This window comes from Podarcis muralis, chromosome 10, assembly GCF_964188315.1.
Source record: "Podarcis muralis chromosome 10, rPodMur119.hap1.1, whole genome shotgun sequence".
Taxonomy (NCBI): Eukaryota; Metazoa; Chordata; class Lepidosauria; order Squamata; family Lacertidae; genus Podarcis; species Podarcis muralis.
The window spans coordinates 56,884,807-56,905,742 of record NC_135664.1 but is presented as its reverse complement, the minus strand read 5'-3'; the positions used below and the strand labels follow the sequence as shown (position 1 = coordinate 56,905,742).

Below are 20,936 nucleotides of genomic sequence, written 5' to 3'. Positions count from 1 at the left end.
AGTGTATTGGTTGAACAAAACGGGTGCTTTGAGGGCACATGGAGTTCCAGATGTGAGAGGCTTGCACTCTTACCCTTTTATTTATGTGAGTTATCCATGCATGTAATGGTGAACTTACGTACCCGAGTGGGAGCAACCTGTCAGTGGATAATGAGCATGTGCTTACCTGTGTGATATTCCATGTGCGAATTGGAACCCACCCCAGGCTTCTTTAAGGAAATAGTATTATGCACCGTTTGGTTTACTCTGCTTATCTCTTATACCTACATTGTGGACCAAATAAGTATTTATATTGGAATACCTATTATGCATTTGTCGTATACAACTTCATAGTTGTATATGAAGTTGAGAGGAGGGAGAAGGAGCGTACCTCTGGCTTGTATCTGTGTGTGCTGATAGAGGTGTCCGAAATTCAGTACATATCTATTCAGCATTTTATCCTTTGAACTTTAGGAAACAAATGGGGAATGTCAGAAAGCTTTTTACATTTGTCTGGTAAACAACTGACTTTCATTTTTCTGGTTAAAAGAGGACATTTACTATGCCTTGTTGGTAAAACAATCTGAAATAGCGCCAACAAGTGTACCTTATGGTCAGTTTTCAACCCATTCACTCTTATTTCTGTAACATTCATCTTAACACCAACAGTTTTTGTTGAGTGGCCTTGCTATCTGAAGAATGGCTTCACGTTCCTGTAATCAAAGTGCAACTATCTCAAATTCTTCCATGGGTCAGATAATGTCTCAGCAATAATTCTCCGTTGAAGAATATTTTGCAGTTGTTTGATTTGAATCTAGCCCCTCACCCAACCCCATGGCAAAGATAGCCAGGTTTGAGGTAGTAAGCTAGTCTGGGGCAGCACAATGCAAGTTTGTACACACACACACACATACACACGGACGGACGGACGGACTTCAGAAAGCATAGTATTCTTTTTCTCAAAGAATGAGAAAATTATATCTCACTTCCCTCAGCCCATCATACACATGGAGCTGGGAGTGGTGTGAAGGAGAAGAAAACCTGGAAGTTCTGTTGCACAAGTAGGATGCTTCAATTGCATATCACCCAATGTTTGAATTCTGTTATCAAAACAATATTTTAAAACTAGTTTTATATGACTATGTTTTCTTTTGATATTCCTTTGGGTTTAGAATAGATAACAAAGAGTGTGAAGTATAAAGTCTGTTTACAGATAGTATAAAGGGTTTAAATTATTTAGTGAAAGCAACACATTTAGCTGAGGATTTCATTTAATAATCAGCTTTCTGAATTATTAAATAAAATCCCTGGATGAAATATATTGCTTTCATTTGCCAATATCACTAAGAGAGTGTTACTGAAATAAAGTATTTTTAATGGATGCAGAGTGCAAGAGATGCGTTTCTGGACCCTCAGTTTCAATACATGTATGTTGTCTTTTTAGAAGCAGAAAGTCTGTGGAAATCTCACCTTGCAACATCACATGCTGGAACCAGTGCAGCGCATTCCAAGATACGAGATGCTTCTGAAGGACTATCTAAGAAAATTGCCTCAAGACTCTCTAGACTGGAAGGATGCTGAAAGTAAATACATTTGTGTGGGTTATATATTCAGCATCACACAGTAAATCTGTAAAAGGGGTGTGTGTGGACCATTAATATTTCAGAACTATCCCAAGAAAAGGAAACAAAGAACAGCACTTCACAAGAAGCAATTTGTTTAAATACTATATTATTTATTTATTTACTAAATTTATTACTAAATTTATTATATCCCCTTTGTTCAGACTTTCTGGACAAATGAAAATATGCTGTGTTTTCAGAATTTCCTTTCCGAAATGGAGTGCAGATTCTGAACACACAAATAATACAATTCAAAGCTGATTAGCAAGAGATTTGGGACAGACAAAAGGAATTAATCCTTGCCACAGCACATAATTAATTTGTAGAATTTGGTGCCACAAGATGTGGTGGTGGTCTCTAGTTTAGAGGGCTTAAAATGAGATTAGGAAAATTGATGGAGTTCAAATCTCTCACTGGCTATTGGTCTTCATGGCACCAGGTTCAGAGGCAGCATGCCACTCAATAGCCCTTACTGGGGAATGGCAACAGGAGAGGGTTGGCTTCCCAAAGGAATCTGGTTCTTTGCTGTAGAACAGTGGTGGCCAAACTTGGCCCTCCAGCTGTTTTGGGACCACAGTTCCCATCATCCCTGACCACTGGTCCTGTTAGTTAGGGATGATGGGAGTTGTAGTCCAACAACAGCTGGGGGGCCAAGTTTGGCCATCACTGCTGTAGAAAATAGGATGTTGAAGTAGATCAAGGGTCCCTGATCTGTTTGGGCCTAGGCGCACATTTGGAAATGCAATAAATGCAAAATACACATTTCATAGAAGGAAAGCTAGAGGTGCTCAGGACCCCACCACCACTACGCAAGCAATGGGAGCAGGGGCGGGGGGATACATACACCTTAAGCAAATATGGTCAGGCAGTGCCTTTTACTGGGTTTTAGTGATTTCTTTAGTTGTGGGAAGATGAGCAAAGATGTCATTCTCATAAGGATTTTGTTTTGAGGTGGCTAGAGGGGCAGATAGCAATTTGAACTGATTGTTAGTTTGTAGTTTCTAGTCCTAAAGCACTGTTCCACCCAGAACATATTTCATATGCTTCATTCCAACAAAAGATAAAATAGCAAACCTGTGTCTGTTTTATACCTAGGGACTAAGGCACCTATGTTAACTTCACAAACTCTTTTTTTTTTACTTCTCCAAGTTTTGACTTTATCTACTTTAAGTTCACATAAGTCTAAGGAAACTTATTGGACTGAGGGCACAATCCTATACATGTCTACTCATAAGTAAGTCTCATTGAGTTCTGTGGGACTTGCTCCCAGTAAGTATGTAAAGGGTTACAGCCTGAATCTTGTAGTTCACTATAATTTGTTGGCAATAAAAAAGTGAAACATGCAAGTTAGCATTTGAAGCCGCTATTTATGTATCATAGTACTAGTAATTAACTTTTGGGCGGTCATTTTTCTCTTATAGAATCCTTGGAAATAATATCTACGGCAGCAAGTCACTCTAATAGCGCCATCCGAAAAATGGTGAGTGACTTCTGTGAGATTTTTTTCCTTTGCATAATCCACATCAGAAGATAAAGCAGGCAATTTGGCGGGTATCTAAGTATGAAAGATTGCAATTAAGCCTTTTATATTAGCTTTTTCCAAAGTCTCATGCAACCATTTTAAGGTAACTTAAATGGAAAGGTAGGGCTGTCTCATGCTTGGAAAAAAGCCTTATTCAATTATTTGTATTAGATTCTCATTAAATCTGTATGAATAAATGCAGTTTTGGGGAAAGTACACTCCTCACCTTAAAGCAAGGAATGTGTATGTTTCACAGCAGCTATTATATCATAAGATGTAATTTACATTGGGGGATACTTCTAAGATGACAGTTGTCATATGTAGCTTTTAGGCTTTACCTTAGAGTATATTTAAAAGCATTGCCAATTAATTGGAGTCACTGTTTTCGTCATTAGTTTTTAAAAATGCATTGTTCTAATAAATTAGTGGCTAAATGTTGCAGCTCTGTTATCAAACGGTTCAAGTGTTTTACTGGATGAAGCTTGTTACATTTATCTCCCACCTTTCATCCAAGGAGCTCAGAGCAGCATACATGGTCCTCCCCTTCCCATTTTATCCTCACAATATCCCTGTGAGATAAATTAGACCAGGGTCAGCAAACTTTTTCAGCAGGGGGCCAGTCCACTGTCCCTCAGACCTTGTGAGGAGCCGGACTATTATTTTTTTTGGGGGGGGGGGAATGAACGATTTCCTATGCCCCACAAATTACCAAGAGATGAATTTTAAATAAAAGGACACATTCTACTCATGTAAAAAAACTCTCATTCCCGGACCATCTGCGGGCCGGATTTAGAAGGCGATTGGGCTGGATCTGGCCCCAGGGCCTTAGTTTGCCTTCCCATGAGTTAGACTGAGAAAAAATGATTGATTGAAGGTCACCCATTGAGCTTGTATGGCTGAGTTGGTGAATTTGAACCTAGATTCTGCCCATCTTAGCTGGATGCTCCTATCACTACACCCCGCTTGCTCCCAAGCTCCTTTCTTTTTCACTCATTGAATATAGTATCTTTTGAGGATGTTTATTGATGGGATTTTTCTCTTAGCAAGCATATATGTGCAAATATTTTATTGGGAAAGTCATTTTGTTGCAAGAGATGTTCATAATTGCAAGCCGTTTCCTAATTTTTATTGTAGCAATGCCACCAATCATTTTCATAGAGGACAGTTCTTGCTAAAACAGTTGCATGTTTTTTTCCTTAACGATTTAACCTTTTTCATTAAAAAAATTCACAAGTGGCGTGCACTAACGGTTGTCGCATTATGTTTTGATGGAAAAGGAAAACTTAAAGAAGTTGTTGGAGGTTTATGAAATGTTAGGAGAAGAAGAAGACATTGTCAATCCTTCAAATGAACTCATAAAAGAAGGACAAATACTTAAACTTGCTGCTCGTAATACATCTGCCCAAGAAAGATACCTTTTCTTAGTGAGTATTTGCTTCTTACACCCCACTTAATTTTAGCCTGTGCATAACATTTCTAAATCTGATCTTTTGGCGGATCTTCTATTTTGTTGGTTTGGTGCAGACATAATACTTGCTCTCTGGGGAAAAAAATATGCTTGCCAACTAGCATGCCTTCATCCTGTACAAATTCCCTTCCCTTATCCCTTTATTTGTCTTAACCATTGTTTAGTGTTGCATCTGAATTAATGTTAATGAGGTTCCCTCTTAACCACTTCTAGCAAACTTCAAAACTATGAGTAAGCATAACAATGGCTTGTGTTGGTGCAGTTGTAGCACTAAACCATTATTAAGTCTGAAAACACAAGGATTTAATTCTTTTTGGGAAGGGAGCCTCCCAATTTGCAGACTGGATTGATGGGAGTATTCCTGCTGCCTCAGTGAATTTGGCTGAGGAGGCATAATACATTTATTATTTTTTACCTTGCTGGTGAAGCTCAAGCACCTTCTGTTACTGCTAGCAACACATTTCCACCCATTAAATGGGCAGGTTTTTTTCCTCTCCCAGGGAGGAAACGGGGAGATGCATTTTTACATTTTTTTTCTGGCCCTCCTCCTCCTAATGGGCATATTTATTAATTCTGCTTCAAGCAGGTATGAAGGATATGCATGTTTAAAGCCTGCATGAGGAAAATACTTCACTTATACTCCATTTAAGCTTTAGATGACACAGATGTGGATTAAACCATCAAAGTGATCCTGGAGAATCCTTATGTATACTTAATCTGCCCTCAGCCTAATCCATAATGAGTCCTTCCTTGCAAGCCATTTTATAGTATACTCAAGAGATAAAAAGAGAGAGCTTCAAGTCAGTGTAACTGAATCCCAGGCCCCTTACATACACCAACCCAGTAAAGTCATTTATCTATGAAATGTCCTTTCAGTGAGCTGCTGGTTTGTTTGATCATTAATAACCGAATATGTTAATAGTTTTAATTCCAGCAAGCAAGCATAATTCTGAGGCCTGTTTTATATGTTAATCCATGCAACATGAAGAAAATCTGAAATGTGAGGAATAGCCCTCTCTTTCCCCCCAGTGTCAATGTAGTTGTCAAAAAGTCATCTGTTTTGGGAAGTACAAGTCGGCAAAGAATATTACCCTCTATTAAAATACATGCCAGCTACTTAATAAACTAGTCCTTGCAACTTGCATTCATTGAAGCATTGGTTTTAAGAAGCATGTAGAACGGTAGGGTACAAATAAACTGGCTTTTCTTTTGAATCCTTGGAAGTAGTTAGATTTCATTACCAGTGGTTTCAACAATACATATGAAGATTGCATTAATAATAATAATAATAATAATAATAATAATAATAATAATAATTATTTATTATTTATACCCCGCCCATCTGGCTGAGTTTCCCCAGCCACTCTGGGCGGCAATTGAGTGTTAAAAACAATACAGCATTAAATATTAAAAACTTCCCTAAAATTTATAACTGTAGATGGGCTTTGTTGTTGTTTAGTCGTTTAGTCGTGTCCGACTCTTCGTGACCCCATGGACCAGAGCACGCCAGGCACTCCTGTCTTCCACTGCCTCCCACAGTTTGGTCAGACTCATGTTTGTAGCTTCAAGAACACTGTCCAACCATCTTGTCCTCTGTCGTCCCCTTCTCCTTGTGCCCTCAATCTTTCCCAACATCAGGGTCTTTTCCAGGGAGTCTTCGCTTCTCATGAGGTGGCCAAAGTATTGGAGCCTCAGCTTCAGGACCTGTCCTTCCAGGGAGCACTCAGGGTTAATTTCCTTAAGAATGGATATGTTTGATCTTCTTGCAGTCCATGGGACTCTCAAGAGTCTCCTCCAGCACCAGATGGACTAGGCTTCTAAAAAAAACTAAGTTGGTGATTCAATAAGCCTTTTGCAAAGTGCTGCATACAACAATTTAACCCTAGAATGTTTTGCCATCCTGGAAACATATGTTATCATGTTTGCTTTACTTTTTTTTCTTGCTACCCAGCTGCTTCCTGCCTTAACTGCTGCTACTACTGTGTTCTCTTGCTCTGGTGGGGCAATTGCTGCCATGTCGTGAAACGTGAATGTGTGCAAATACATTGCTCATAAACACAGCTGACTGGATAAATTGCTGTGCATAGCAGGGAGTGGTGGCATTTTGTAGAACAGAGACAGCAATAATGGCAGCAGCAGCAGCAGCAGCAGCAGCAAACGCCATCTTGCTCTGCCTTTTGCTTTAGGAAGCCACCTACACTTACCCAGCTGTACAATAGCTCTTCCAAACACTTTTGCCCACTGCTGATTGATGTTGAGAGCATAATAACGATTTAAAAATGCAGTCCCACACAATGAAGATTTCAAATTAATTGATGGAACAGTGATCAGCCAAGTGTGCATTTGGCTGTCCTTAATAGGTCAAAGTTACTGTGTGGCAGGCTTCTTTCTGCAATAAATACACATGGGTACCTCATCTATTTTGCACATTCCTCATGCCTTCCTTCGGGTTTGCCCATCTGTGTGAATGTGTGTTTACCTTCATTCTTGAATGCTGACTACATGCTTCAAGCAAATCTGTGCCTTAGAGCCTCGGGACATTTCGTCCCACCAGTGAAGCAGCTTTGGGAGGGAGTGACTTTGAGAGCAGAGAAGCAGCGCGGGGAGAGCACCACACTTTCTGAACTCCAGATTAGCTTCCTACCCCCACATCTTTCCTCCCCACATCCCCAATTTTAAATGTAAGCAGTTTTTGAAATGCAAAAGACATAGCAGAAGGCGGCAGCTATAATATGAGTGTTTGATGTAATTTGTAAAAAGTTCCTCTTATTTAGTACATTGGAAAATTTAGCATTTCTTTCCGAAAGCATATTGAACGTTGTGCTTACTGTATGGAATAAGGTTGGGTGAACATTGTGAGATGTTTGACGTTATTATTGATAACTTGACCGAACTCCTCTATACCACACTTTTGAACATTCCTTTTTTGTTGTGTTTGCTGTTTAAGCTTCTCTACCTTTTTCAAGCCTTTTATGCAAGAGAGGTTTGTCTTTGTGGCAGCTAACATCAGTTGGTGTGGCTTGTGCTTTTTGCAGTTCAACAACAGATTGCTATACTGTGTCCCCAAATTCAGCTTGGTGGGATCTAAGTTCACAGTTCGGACAAGAGTTGGCATTGATGGTATGAAAATCGTGGAAACGCACAATGAAGAATACCCACACACATTCCAAGTCTCTGGGAAAGAGCGAACTTTGGAATTGCAGGCCAGGTAAAACGAGATGAAAATTTGAGGTTATTATAGTGGTACTTAATCTTTGGCGATCACTCGTAGCCGAGTAAGATTGTCTTCCATAAACACAGTTTTAACAATTCGTCCGTAAGTGACTGTGGAGGCCAATTCTGGATCTACACGTCCTTCCACAGTGGGGACATTGGTTTCCGGGCGGGAGTTGATCATGTTGTGGATTTGCCAAGCATGCCTTCCTCTTAGCACGTTTCTCCCTTACATCCTGCGTTTGCGTGCCCATGACACCTTTGGTAAAGGCTGTTCTCCAACTGGAGCACTCGCAGGCTGGTGTTTCCCAGTTGTCAATGTTTATATTACATTTTACTTAATAGATACATGTAAACTTGGTAGGACTCTGGTGGAAAGGTATTTACAACTTGGCCAGAATCGTTTTGCACCTGGAATGCATGGATTTTCTTCCAACTCCTCGATCAGCCATCTCCTTAACCTTGGTGAACCACAGGCTGAGAGGAAGATGCAATTTTATTAAGCTGCCTCCAGGGTAGTAGTTCTGATTATGCTTGCATACTAGCTGAAGCACCTAAGGGAAGGCAAAACTGCCCCTCTCAGGTCACTGTCCAATCTATGGGGTGATGATAATCTCTGATGTCTCCAGTGCTGAGAATATCAAAGGGCCTCTAGGATATTCTCACTTTGGGAGATAGAAAAGCAGCTGTGAGAAAATGTTCCCTTGTAGACTAACAGAAATATTGAACCAAGCCATACTCAGAGTAGACCCATTAAGGGTCCACCCCATTGCATATCTCTTCCAGTTTTTAGAGGTGCTTGAATGAAAATGTGATATTCTGTTCATCACATTAGCCTAGCCAGCTTTCCCTCCCTCCACATTCAGTATATTAATAAGTGATAATATTAATCTTCCCCATCCCATAAAATGTGCATTAGCTCTGATGCAAAGCTTAGCTTGCCCAGAGGATTTTCTTTACCAGAAAAGCCTGTGGGCATGCTTTCTGATTGCCACTAGAATGCACAATTATGTTGGTGGTCAGCAAGGTTCACTTCATTATAGAACGCTGCTTCCTGTTACGCTCATGATGCAGATACTTCCTTTATTGTTCATTTAGTGTTTGGTAAGATCAGCCTCGTTTTTTTCAGGCAGATGTGAGAAGGTGAACAGTAAATCAGTATTGTGGGTCTCACAAGAAGCAGTAAAAGCTCCACCTCTTAGATTTTCCCAACTTTTTGCATTTTACAAGGCTTAAATCAATATAATACAGTGGTACCTTGAGTGGGATGTGGGTGGCGCTGTGGGTAAAACCTCAGCGCCTAGGACTTGCTGATCGCTTGGTCGGCGGTTCGAATCCCCGCGGCGGGGTGCGCTCCTGTCGTTCGGTCCCAGCGCCTGCCAACCTAGCAGTTCAAAAGCACCCCCGGGTGCAAGTAGATAAATAGGGACCGCTTACCAGCGGGAAGGTAAACGGCGTTCCGTGTGCTGCGCTGGCTCGCCAGATGCAGCTTGTCACGCTGGCCACGTGACCCGGAAGTGTCTGCGGACAGCGCTGGCTCCCGGCCTATAGAGTGAGATGAGCGCACAACCCTAGAGTCTGGCAAGACTGGCCCGTACGGGCAGGGGTACCTTTACCTTTTACCTTGAGTTACAAACGCCTCAGGTTACAAACTCCACTAACCATGGAAGAGTTACCTTGAGTTGAGAACTTTGCCTCAGGATGAGAACGGAAATCGGGTGCCAGTGGCACAGCAGCAGCAAGAGACCCCATTAGTGAAAGCACGCCTCCAGTTAAGAACAGCTTCAAGTTAAGAACGGACCTCCGGAATGAATTAAGTTCATAACTAGAGGCTGTTCATCATAAACAGGTGTTTTGACCTGCTCTGCTATTACCCTATCTATATGAACAGAAAAAGTGGAAGCAGGCTTCACACTCCCCTGCCTTTCTCCATCTTAAGGTAAAGGTAAAGGGACCCCTGACCATTAGGTCCAGTCGTGACCAACTCTGGGGTTGCGGCGCTCATCTCACTTTACTGGCCGAGGGAGCCGGTGTACAGCTTCCGGGTCATGTGGCCAGCATGACTAAGCCGCTTCTGGTGAACCAGAGCAGCACACGGAAACGCCTTTTACCTTCCTGCCAGAGCAGTACCTATTTATCTACTTGCACTTTGACGTGCTTTCGAACTTCAAAGTTGGCAGGAGCAGGGACCGAGCAACGGGAGCTCACCCCATCACGGGGATTTGAACCGGCGACCTTCTGATCGGCAAGTCCTAGGCTCTGGTTTAACCCACAGCGCCACCCGCGTCCCTTATCCATCTTACTTTGCTTTAAATCAGACATGAAATACCCATGATTATAAGAGTGCAAGATCTCTCCTAATGCTGGAATTTGAAACCACTGGAGCAATAATTTTCAAATTGTGCAAGGGCGCATTAGAATGCCCCAAAAGAACTACTAGTGCGTCACAAGAGATTTAAGTAAGTAGAAGGAATTGCATGACTCCAGTCTCCCCAAAGATACAGAGGAGTATGGAAATAAGCTTCTGAGCTTCTTCCCTGGTGATGATTTTAACGGCAATTTTAATATTGGGGGGGAAGCCACCCTCCGTTGCTTGTTAGAACTCTCTATTCCTATACATCTTTTACACCTAGCGTGCACACTTTTGTGTTTAGATATTATTATTTTATTAAGTAATTTTATGTAGCTGCCCCATGACATCTGTAGCTGCCCCATGACATCAGTTCTTTGGGTGGCTTACAAAACTATTTTTAGATAGACTTCAAATTGGGCAGTAAAATATTTGTGTGGAGTCACAGATATGACTTCTTTGGGAGGGTTTGCTATAACAATGGATGGTTATAGTTTTAAATATCTTTACCTTTTGGAGTGTGGAGGGAAGGAAGTTATGAAAGATGGGAGAAATCCACCTCTAATTATAATTGAATGATTTGTGAATGTTGGAAAGAGTTTCTGTTTGTGTGTTCTGGATGCAATCATTTGATATTCCCTTACCACTATGTATTGGGGGGTGGGGGGAGAGACAGGAGGCTACTGCTAAGAATGCCATCGTGATTCATAATTAAAATTTCATTTGAAATAATCCTGCGCAACTGAAGCGCATTAACATTTGAGTACAGGATGCCAAGCTTTTCTATTAATGGGGCATTTTCAGTACAGTATTCTCACTTAAGCCATCTGTGTTCAGATTTACATCGTAGGCAAGTCAAAGTAATAGGTGCTTTGAATAAACAGAAATTGATTTGACTCTAGCTAATTAATGTTTCCTGAACTTGCTTTTAACTGTTATGTCCCAACTGTTTCCTGTAGTTCTGAACAAGATAAAGAAGAATGGATAAAGGTAAATGTGATTTTTTTAAAAAAACGTATGATACAATAAGTTTGCTAGTTGTTAGAAAGGATTTTGTATTTGCCGCAACAACCTAAAACTGCTACTGCTTTGGAATCTGCCTTATTTTTGTTCTTCCTTTAAACTAAAACTTTTAATGCTTATTCCTTTTTAAAATTAACGAATATGCTAGCTGTAAATCAAGTGTGCTGTGTGAACTCCTTTGTTTTGTCATTAAATTGATTAGATTTGAAGTTTTAGTAGTTCTGACCCATGCTATTCATTCCAGGCTCTCCAGAATACGATAGATGCTTTTCAGCAAAGGAATGAAACATTCAGAACTGCTATTGCAAAAGAATATGAGGACACACCTATTGAAGTTTCTGTAAGTGGGCACCCATAACGTTTTGATAGGGTATGTCTGAAACTGCTGATGTGAAAATTGCACCTGAAAATGCTGGGAATGGCTTTTGAAAGTGAGGCCTCATTCTTAGCCTTGACCCAGTTAGGTTTCCACTTTGAGGCCTGCGTACACGCTGTACCTTTAAAGCACATTCAAAGCAACTTTCTTTCCCACAAAGAATTCTGGACATTGTAGTTTGTTCCTTTCAGAGATGCAGTTTCCAACAACCGTTAACAAACTACAGTGCCCAGAATTGTTTGAGTGTAAAAATGTGCTTCAAATACACTATAAACACACCATATGTACCCAGCCTTGGTTTCTTAGTATTAATTCACAAGACACATTGGCATCCATATGAGCATGTCCTTTACCCTTGTTAGATGCTCATGTGAGAATATGGTTTATTACTGTTGTTGTTGTTGTTGTTGCTGCTGCTGCTTACCATAATTTATTGTGCTATCAAGATGCACGGTGCTTTGTTTTATGCAGAAGATGCTGCTTTTCACTTATATGACAAATCACCAAAGTTATTTGCATCATTAGTATAATCAATAAAATGCATTTATGAAAACCAGATCAAAGAGCAGAAAAAACACAGTGTCAATACTTTATGGAGTACAGAAAACGAGGTCCCTGAAACATGTGGATTCCCAAACTGCCTGTGTTGTGCTGCTACTTTCCCAGTGAAAGAAAGTGACTTGTTTTCTTTGCTGCTGCGAATGACTTCATAATTTCTCCACACCTCCCTTCAGACTGCTGAGCTTGGGAAGAGAGCACCAAGATGGATTCGGGACAATGAAGTGACCATGTGCATGAAATGCAAGGAATCCTTCAATGCGCTGACGAGGAGGAGGCATCATTGCCGAGCATGTGGGCATGTAAGCACAAAGCCATGTCTACTAGTTGGTTAACAGATGCTGGATCAGCTCAAAACTTGCTCAGATCCGCCATCTGCTGGTGGCTTCTCAATGCTGCTTTGTTGCCGTTGAGCGAGCCATTGAGCAGTGGTCAAAATGTGGGCGGCGGCTTCACTGTATGAGCCAAACTGATTCCCTTTGCGGACAGCTCAGGAAATTTCCCATTAAATTGTTCTTTCAGCAGTTGGTGATTTTTAAGTCTTGTTTTCCTGCCTCGATGGTGATGCAGCTAAGATGAAGACAGTTTTTGCCTTGCTTTTATTCTCTAAGCTGTCACTAATATCTGATTTTTCAACTGATAATTCAACTAACCTTAAATTTGCATTTGCCTTGAAGCTTTGTCAGGGTTACTGGGGTTCTGTTACTAGTTGAAAGGATTTTATTTCCTTTGAGCTGTATCCAGCGAAGTCGTCCCATTTGTGCAAGGGCTTCTACTTCTACCAGGGCCCTGCAGGATCTGATTTCTTTCCGCAGGGCCTGTAAGACAGAGTTGTTCTGCCTGGCCTTTGGCTTGGAGCCAATTTGATTCCCTCCCCCTCTTTCTTTTTCCTTTCTCCTCCTGTGATGAGGCGGCATTTTAATATTTTAATGTTTCAATATTTTAATGTTGTATTTTGATCTTGTTTTTAAGTTGTATTCCTTCAACTTGTTTTTATTATTGCTTGTTAGCCGCCCTGAGCCTGGCCTTGGCTGGGGCTGGCGGGGTATTAATAATAATAATAATAATAATAATAATAATAATAATAATAATAATTTTATTATTACTTGTGCAGTGGAACTGCTCTTTGCTCCCTCAGTTTGTTATGGGTTTTGCCTCAATCCTATGGTTTGGTGGTTGGGCATTGGGGGAGGAGAGCTTATTGAAGTTTTGTTGCTCAAGCCGAAGCCCTTGTGTCAATGGGATGTCTGTAGTGGGTACAACCCGGCTTGGCCACACTTCCGCTCGTCCTGTGCCTAGGAAGCTTGGGTCTGTGTGGTTTCCTGCTTGCCCCTGTTTTCTGTTTAGTGCTGAATCAGAGCAGACGTCAATCTACAGTAAACCTGATGGATGTTTGCTCCGATTCAGCAGTAAATATCAGATTTCCCTGGGGGAAAGTGGTGGGACAAGCAGAAGTCTGAATGAGCCCTTAGCAAGGTTGGGTCATTTGGGCCAGCTACCATCTCTTGGCCTCACCTACTTCATAGGGTTCTTGTGAGGATGAAATTGGGGGACGACGGCCATGTATTCCTTAGAAGGAAAAGGCGGTATATAAATGTAACAAAAAAAAAACCCATGAGAATCTCAGGTTTAATTCTATGGGGAAGAGGAGGGAATCACATGCCTATGAAGAAATCAGACAAATAGCATTGTAATCTCACAACCTAAGACTGAATTAATTGTTTGTGGGTCATGGATTGCATTGATTTGGGTGGCAGAGCTAATTCAGGGAGGTTTCTTCCTTGGAACAAGTATGGATGACTTTTATTTTTGGAACTGTCAGGAGGCACGTGTTTGGCAAAATCTCACCATATAGAATGAATGGGGAGGAGGGAAAATAATATTCCAGAATAATTCATTCCCCTCTTCCTCTTCCTCTTCTTAAGGTGGTTTGCTGGAAATGTTCTGATTACAAAGCTCATCTTGAGTATGATGGTGGTAAGCTGAACAAGGTTTGTAAGGACTGCTACCACATTATAACAGGATGCACAGATAGTGAAGAAAAGAAGAAGAAAGGAATCTTGGAGGTATGATATTTAAAGAGTTATTTAATTTGTTGTGTGTAATATGCTCTTTGGCTTACCTTTCATTGGAAGATGAGGCGTTTTTCTTGGATGGTTTACATGGTACTAAGATACAGAGCTTTTGGATTGGACCTGAGACTAGGATTCATATCCTGTGTTTGTTTAGATGAAGTCAAAAGCCATCGTTTCACAGAACAGCCACCTTGATGTGGCAACTGCTGTGTGTGGCAAGCCATTCATGAAAAAAAGGCCAAGTCACATGCTTTTGCTTCTGTCACGTAGTGGATCTCTTTGCTTCTTCTGCAAAGCCTTTTATGTCAATAGTTTATGGCGGCATTCGGAAAACTGTGTGGATCAGCCACCAAGCAAGTTTTGTGTCTGTCTATCTGTCTCTCGCTATATGTATACCCATACATACATTTTAAAAATAGCCTGCATATGGAGACCGTTTTGTTTGACAACAGACTTAGGTGGATGGATTTAGCTCAAGTCATGATCCCTTGACCACACTCCCCCACCCTTTTGAATATGACATATTTTATAGGGTTACTGGATTCTTACAGACATTTACAGCTGGTGAAGTTTGGGCAGAGGGTGAAGAGGAAAGTGTGTCTGTACTCAAGTGAGATTTGCAGAGAGTGGGGGACTATTGACTAAAAACCAACCAAGGTTGGCAGATGATCTTGAGACTTCTGTTTCAGCAGAAGCTTCCAGTACTATTCTTTCCCCCCATTCAACTGTTATTTAAACTCACCGTTTTGTTCTTTATGAGGCACCCAGTGTCAGAATAGCTAATCCCCATCTTTATCAGGAACTTATAGAAACATAAGAGCACTCCATTCTCCCAGCATCTGTTCTGTGTCCTGACACTTCGTTGCTTCCATGCCATATTATTTTGACAAAGAGCAAAATAGTGAATTCAGTGTCAGGGATTGAGATTTATCTTGTCTGGTTCCTTCTAACTATTTGACTCAACTGACATTTGCTGTACTTTAACTCTCAGAAAAAGGATAACATCTTATGTTCTAACTATAATAATCTGAGGAACTGTGCTGTAGCTAGACTAAGCTATTGGAATTCTCTGAAAGAAAATATTTCTCTTCCACCCTTCCAGATTGAATCAGCAGAAGTATCCGGGAACAGTGTGATATGTAGTTTTCTCCAATACTTGGAAAAATCTAAGACTTGGCAGAAGGCTTGGTGTGTGATTCCTAAGCAGGAAGCCCTTGTATTATATATGTACGGTGCTCCACAGGTACGTAGGGAGAATGTGTTGGACAAAAAATCCTCTGATAGGGTGCATGAAAAGTGGGGTACAGTTGCTCCCAGTAACAGCTTTGCAATTATCGACTATGCACTCTGTCCTACTTCCTCTGATTTTTTTAATCTGTTCCCTTCAGCAGACAAATAAGGTGTTTTTCAAATAATAAGGTGTGGAGACCATGGCATCATTCTGCTTCCCCAGTGCTCATCATGTGAATAATTGTGGGGTGGAGGGGTAGGTAATAAGAGGATAAGGAGGCACATCGTAGGATTAGGATTTCTCCACTTCTGCACTTTCTCCTGCGGGTGCATATGCCATCTCCATATTTCTATCTTGCTAAAGACCACCACAATAGAGCTTTTCCTTTCCTCCCGACACCTGTCTGCCCCTGCTGGTGTGAGAGGTTTGTGTGACCCGGGCTGAAGTCTTGCACTCTGATTTCCTTTAGAACGTCTTGGGTTAAGTTGGGGAAAAAATGTTATGTAATCGGTTGGTCGATTACTCTCCTCTCCTCCTTACCAAACCCAGAGCTTTTTAAAAGGTTATTATTTCTGTTTGCTTAGGATGTGAAAGCGCTAGCTACCATCCCTTTGCTGGGCTACACAGTAGATGACACTCCAAGAAGCGCTGACCTTCCACACAGTTTCAAATTGACTCAGTCCAAGTCAGTGCACAGCTTTGCCGCGGACAATGAGGAACTAAAACAGAAGTGGTTGAAGGTCATCCATTTGGCCGTCAAAGGCGAAACACCGGACTGCCCCAATGATTTGCGGATGAGTTTAGAGGACCAGCATGAAAGCTCTGCAAAACTGGAAGCTGAAACTTGACGTAGCAGATGGTCTGTAATGTATTTTTCTCTCTCTCTCCACTCAAAACTTTGGTTGACACTAATTCTGAAATCAGCAAGAAAGAAGCCAGCCTTCCTGGCTCAACCACGTTTCTTAGCACTTTATGTTGGAAAAGAAAAACAACGTTCATCTTTTTTTTTAGGGAACTTTTTCTTATATTTATGTTGTGTCAATAAAATTAATGTACCCTTCCACATTTCCTTTTTATTAAATGAATGTCTATCAAAGAGTGACCAATATTAACTATACCACTCTTCTCAAGAAAACAGCATCATATGAAATGAATGCTATTGAGAAAGAAATGGCTTGTTTCATATTGATGTCAGTACTGGTATATCTTGGCTGCATTCTAGGACTCGTAGCTGTGTCTTAAGATATACCTCCACTCTTGCCAAATTAGATGTGTATTGGAATGTAAAGACAGTTTGGTTTATTGTATCTAAATTCTAGCACTATTTACACTGACTTGTACATATATTCTATCAATTTGTGTTTGAGAAAAGAACAATACCCAGAGTATCTAAAATTTCTAAATTGTCTATTAAAAAACCCTCATTCTTTTTTCCATTTTAAAAATTATTAAACAAGTACAATATATAAGATTTGCAGGGTATGCTATTAGAGAGGAAAATGTAATATACTTAATTTTGATTTGACCTCATGATACTAGGTTCATGCTGTTTGCCTATGATTTATAAAGCATGCATCCTCCTGAAAATTTAAGCAGAGGATTCTAAATTAAACACAACTAGTTACTTGTTTATATCTGATGGCATTGATATTTTTATACATAAACGTAGAGCTTAAAAAGCAGTAGTAAGTCAAATGGCATGTAATGGATGTGCAAGTCCTGGCTGTGTTTTGAAAAACATAATAATTCCTCTACTCAGTCCTGTGCCTGTTAACCTTTAGAAGGTGGTGCTACCTTTTTAAAATTACAGCAAGTGCTTCAGTAAATAACAGCCTGGTCTTAAATGATCACTTGTGATCATGTATTATGCCTTTATAGTTGGTCACTAACACCCGGACCTTAATATTATCATCAATCAATCTAGACATCACATCAAATCGTGATTAAGAAATATTAAACATACATAGCTTAGGAGGATGTCTGAATTGACAAGCCATGATTTGAGACAGCAAAAAACACCATCAAGCCATGCCTTGTGCAAACTGTAGTTGACAAATCATATTTAAAAGTCAGAGGCAACTGCATTGAGACAGTAGGGCTGAGCAGACAATATGAAAGCCTGCAAGTTTCCCTAAACCATGGTTTCCTGTAGATTTGGAAACTCAAATTGTGCTTTGGATTCTAAATTACGGTTGACACAAACTATGATTTGGCACATTTGAATTTAGCTGTTATAACTCTCACTAACCATGCACATGTTGCAACAGTTATTACTACTGTATTAACTGTATTATATTACTCATACCCACTTATAGAGTGGGTGGCAGATCTGCCATTGCAATATGTGATTGCACCCACTGTTTGCATGGAATATTACACACTGTATTGTATAACATAATAGACATGAAATCTGATTTTGTAGGGGGTATGGCTTTTTTAAAAACAAACAAACCTGAATACCTGGACCTTACTTAGTGCATAAAAGGATTCTTAGGGAATTATATCTCCATTACGTTTTGCAGTATTGAGCCAATAATGACAGTAACAGTTTTGTTGTAACTTGCTAATTTTATCTTGCACCTCCGGATTGGTCTGTGTTCAGTTACTTAAGTTCAAATCTACCTGGCCAGGGGGAAGACACCAGTTTTTATATTTCTCTGCTAAATAGCCACAATTGTAAGAGACTAAAGGCATAGTCAGGCATTTACCTGAACGCAAAGGCTTAACCATGGGCAGGAGGCAGGAGAATTGTCCTTGGCTGCGATGGCTCTTCAGGGATTCATGCATTTAGCAGGAAGGTTTGAGGAGAATGCTAAGTATATTCTGTTGAAACTGCTTTGAAATCTCTGTATGATAGATGACCCCAACAAGACAGGCTTCTGATTGCAGGGAAACTGTCTTCAAGCCTTCATGTTAAAAATACGAAGGTCTGAAGAGATGTTTTATATATCCCATTTTAAATACTTCTTCCATGCTTTGCTCACTTTTGCTAAGTATTAAATATGCAAAGCACTCTTTCCGAAATACCAGTGGAATTGAAATATTAGAGGCCACCCAATACCTTCCGGATAGGCTTGCTTCACCAATAACTAGATAAAGGAGCTAACAGAATGCTCAAGGTGACAGTCAGATTGCTGTACTGCCAATCTGAGCCAACAAACCAGATCCTATTCTAGACTCATTCAGTAGTATTCTGGTGAATGAATAGAACTGCACTGGTTGTGCATTCTGCCTTCTTCCTAATGTTTCTATGCAGACGATTTCTGTCTGCATTTCTGCATGTAGTACAAAAGTCAACATGCCTATGATGGAAAGAACCTTGTGGTTTTTAGAGAGAAAAGTAAAATTGGGAATCCAGAGGAAGCACAGGGCTCTTTATTAGAGCAATAGTAAATTTACTAGATTAGGGATGAGCCTTGATTCAATCCTATTCCTCTACCGTAGGCCTGAGGTTCCTTTTGCAACTCCTGGGGTTTTTTAGCTAATGTTGCTGCTGAGGTGTCTTTTAAAAATAGTAAAAAAAAAATGCTTAATGCAAAAGAAAGAAAAGGAATTATTTTCCAGTACTTTGCCTTGTCTTCATTGGAACTTTCCATATTGCTCCTGCTGGGAAATGCTTCCTATCCACAGAGATGTGCCAGATTCCTTTGCCAACTGATTGGGGAGATCTCTCCATTCATTCACCCTGACGCAGAATCTCTTGAGTAATGCAGCATCCACCTTTGTTTAGGTTGGATTTAATTTCAGGGATAGTTTTGAGTGGACTCTTCCCTTTTCATAAATTCAGATCTTTCCTCTTCATTTTAGACTTTGAACAGACTATTTACTTTTCATCCTTGAGGGCAGGGTTGTTGTTGTAACTACCACATAGTAAGTGCTGCCAGATGTCATCTGGTATACAGAATGTCCATTGCTTCTTACCATAAAATTGTGTTAATTACTCACAATCACGTTGTGCCAACAAGGAAAAAGAATGCATCAAGGCATAAGTTGCCCTATGTGGCAATTGCACATGTGCATGCACAACAAAACGTGCATTTTTTGTTTTTCATGTGTGACACTCTACAATCAGGCTGTATCTCTTTATTCCCCAAACCCATTTGAAATATTTAATGGTAGGAAAGGTGTAATATGCAAAGCAGGCCTAAAATAAGCATGTTGGGTACAAAATCTTCTAACTCATTGTATATTTCTGATGTGGCTCTCAGCGCAGAGTTAATCATTGACTGTGAACCTTTTTGTGTACATGCAGTTATCCTAAACGTTGGGGTTTTTTTAAAAAATGGAAAGCCAACTATTACACTTCTACTACAATGAAAATATGGGCAGTTGATTTTCAGAAAGAGGCCTTATGTTCCTTCCCTGGTGAATAGGAATATGGTGGTTTTGGTTCTGGGAACCTTGTTTGAAAGCACACATTTTGTACCAGGGCTAGTAACCATTTATAGTTGATCACATGGTATGCTATATGGGTTGGAAAGGAATGAAAATGGGCTGTAATTATCCCTATAATGTTTGAGATGAGGGGGCTGGAGGATGGAAAACAAGCACACAGGTAATGTCAGATTTCCTTCATCTTTCCCCTCCCAGTTTGCAGGTGTGTAGTGCAAACCTTGGGGGGAGGGAAAGCAATAATAATAATAATAATAATAATAATAATAATAATAGCCCCTATCTAGCACTTAGAGAGCACTTCCTATTAAATATTCTAAGCACACTTGCATAGAAGCAAAGTTCCATGGAAAGAAAGGAGATTTACTTCGATGTTCAAGCGCTGGGGTCCTTAAGACTCCTGCGTAAAGCACAGCTAATGACTACTTTGTAATAAAGATGAGGTAAATAAGATATATAGTCTGATTTCCTTACCCTATTCTGGCTCCAAAACCTTTTAAGATACATTTTTATTTCTGTAGGATTTCTAGGACAAAGAAGTGGCCCTTTTAATTTGTTTTCTCCCGAGGCCATCCCACATGTGGGTAACAAAAGTTCTGGCTTCTTGGTTAACATTTTCAAGCTGTATCTCATTCTAAGTAGAACTTCTGTGTGTCGTTGGAAAATACTGGAATTTGTCTTCAGTCGTCTTAATTTTCATATTGTATTGGCCTTTTAACTGTTACCCCATTTCCTTTTTTATTCAACTGACTGTCTGTTTGACTGGTTCTGTATGGAGTTAGCATGCAGCAAGATGCAATAACGAAGGAGTGTGTGTTTTTGTGTTTATGTTTATGTACACACTTTGCAACCCAATTTAAGTACCGTATTTTTTGCTCTATAAGACTCACTTTTTCCCTCCTAAAAAGTAAGGGGAAATGTGTGTGCGCCTTATGGAGCGAATGCAGGCTGCGCAGCTATCCCAGAAGCCAGAACATCAAGAGGGATTGCTGCTTTCACTGCGCAGTGATCCCTCATGCTGTTCTGGCTTCTGAGATTCAGAATATATATTTTTCTTGTTTTCCTCCTCCAAAAACTAGGTGCGTCTTGTGGTCTGGTGCGTCTTATAGAGCGAAAAATACGGTAAT

At 40.3% G+C, this 20,936-nt stretch overlaps 1 protein-coding gene across 5 annotated transcripts in view; it reads left to right on the top strand.

The window, feature by feature from the left end:
- Positions 1-20,936, top strand: part of FGD4 (FYVE, RhoGEF and PH domain containing 4) — a 100,777-nt gene that overhangs the window by 77,056 nt on the left and 2,785 nt on the right. For 4 of the 5 annotated variants that reach the window (XM_028746201.2, XM_028746202.2, XM_077935083.1 and 1 more), the window contains 10 exons: positions 1,424-1,562; positions 3,023-3,081; positions 4,401-4,547; positions 7,627-7,799; positions 11,114-11,144; positions 11,422-11,517; positions 12,288-12,413; positions 14,037-14,177; positions 15,289-15,429; positions 16,002-16,847. In XM_028746201.2, the coding sequence (XP_028602034.2) occupies positions 1,424-1,562; positions 3,023-3,081; positions 4,401-4,547; positions 7,627-7,799; positions 11,114-11,144; positions 11,422-11,517; positions 12,288-12,413; positions 14,037-14,177; positions 15,289-15,429; positions 16,002-16,265 (1,317 nt within the window). In that variant the 3' untranslated portion in view covers positions 16,266-16,847. Of the gene's footprint in view, positions 1-1,423; positions 1,563-3,022; positions 3,082-4,400; positions 4,548-7,626; positions 7,800-11,113; positions 11,145-11,421; positions 11,518-12,287; positions 12,414-14,036; positions 14,178-15,288; positions 15,430-16,001; positions 16,848-20,936 lie in introns of those variants that run through there. The other variant, XM_028746199.2, reaches the window with a different exon arrangement.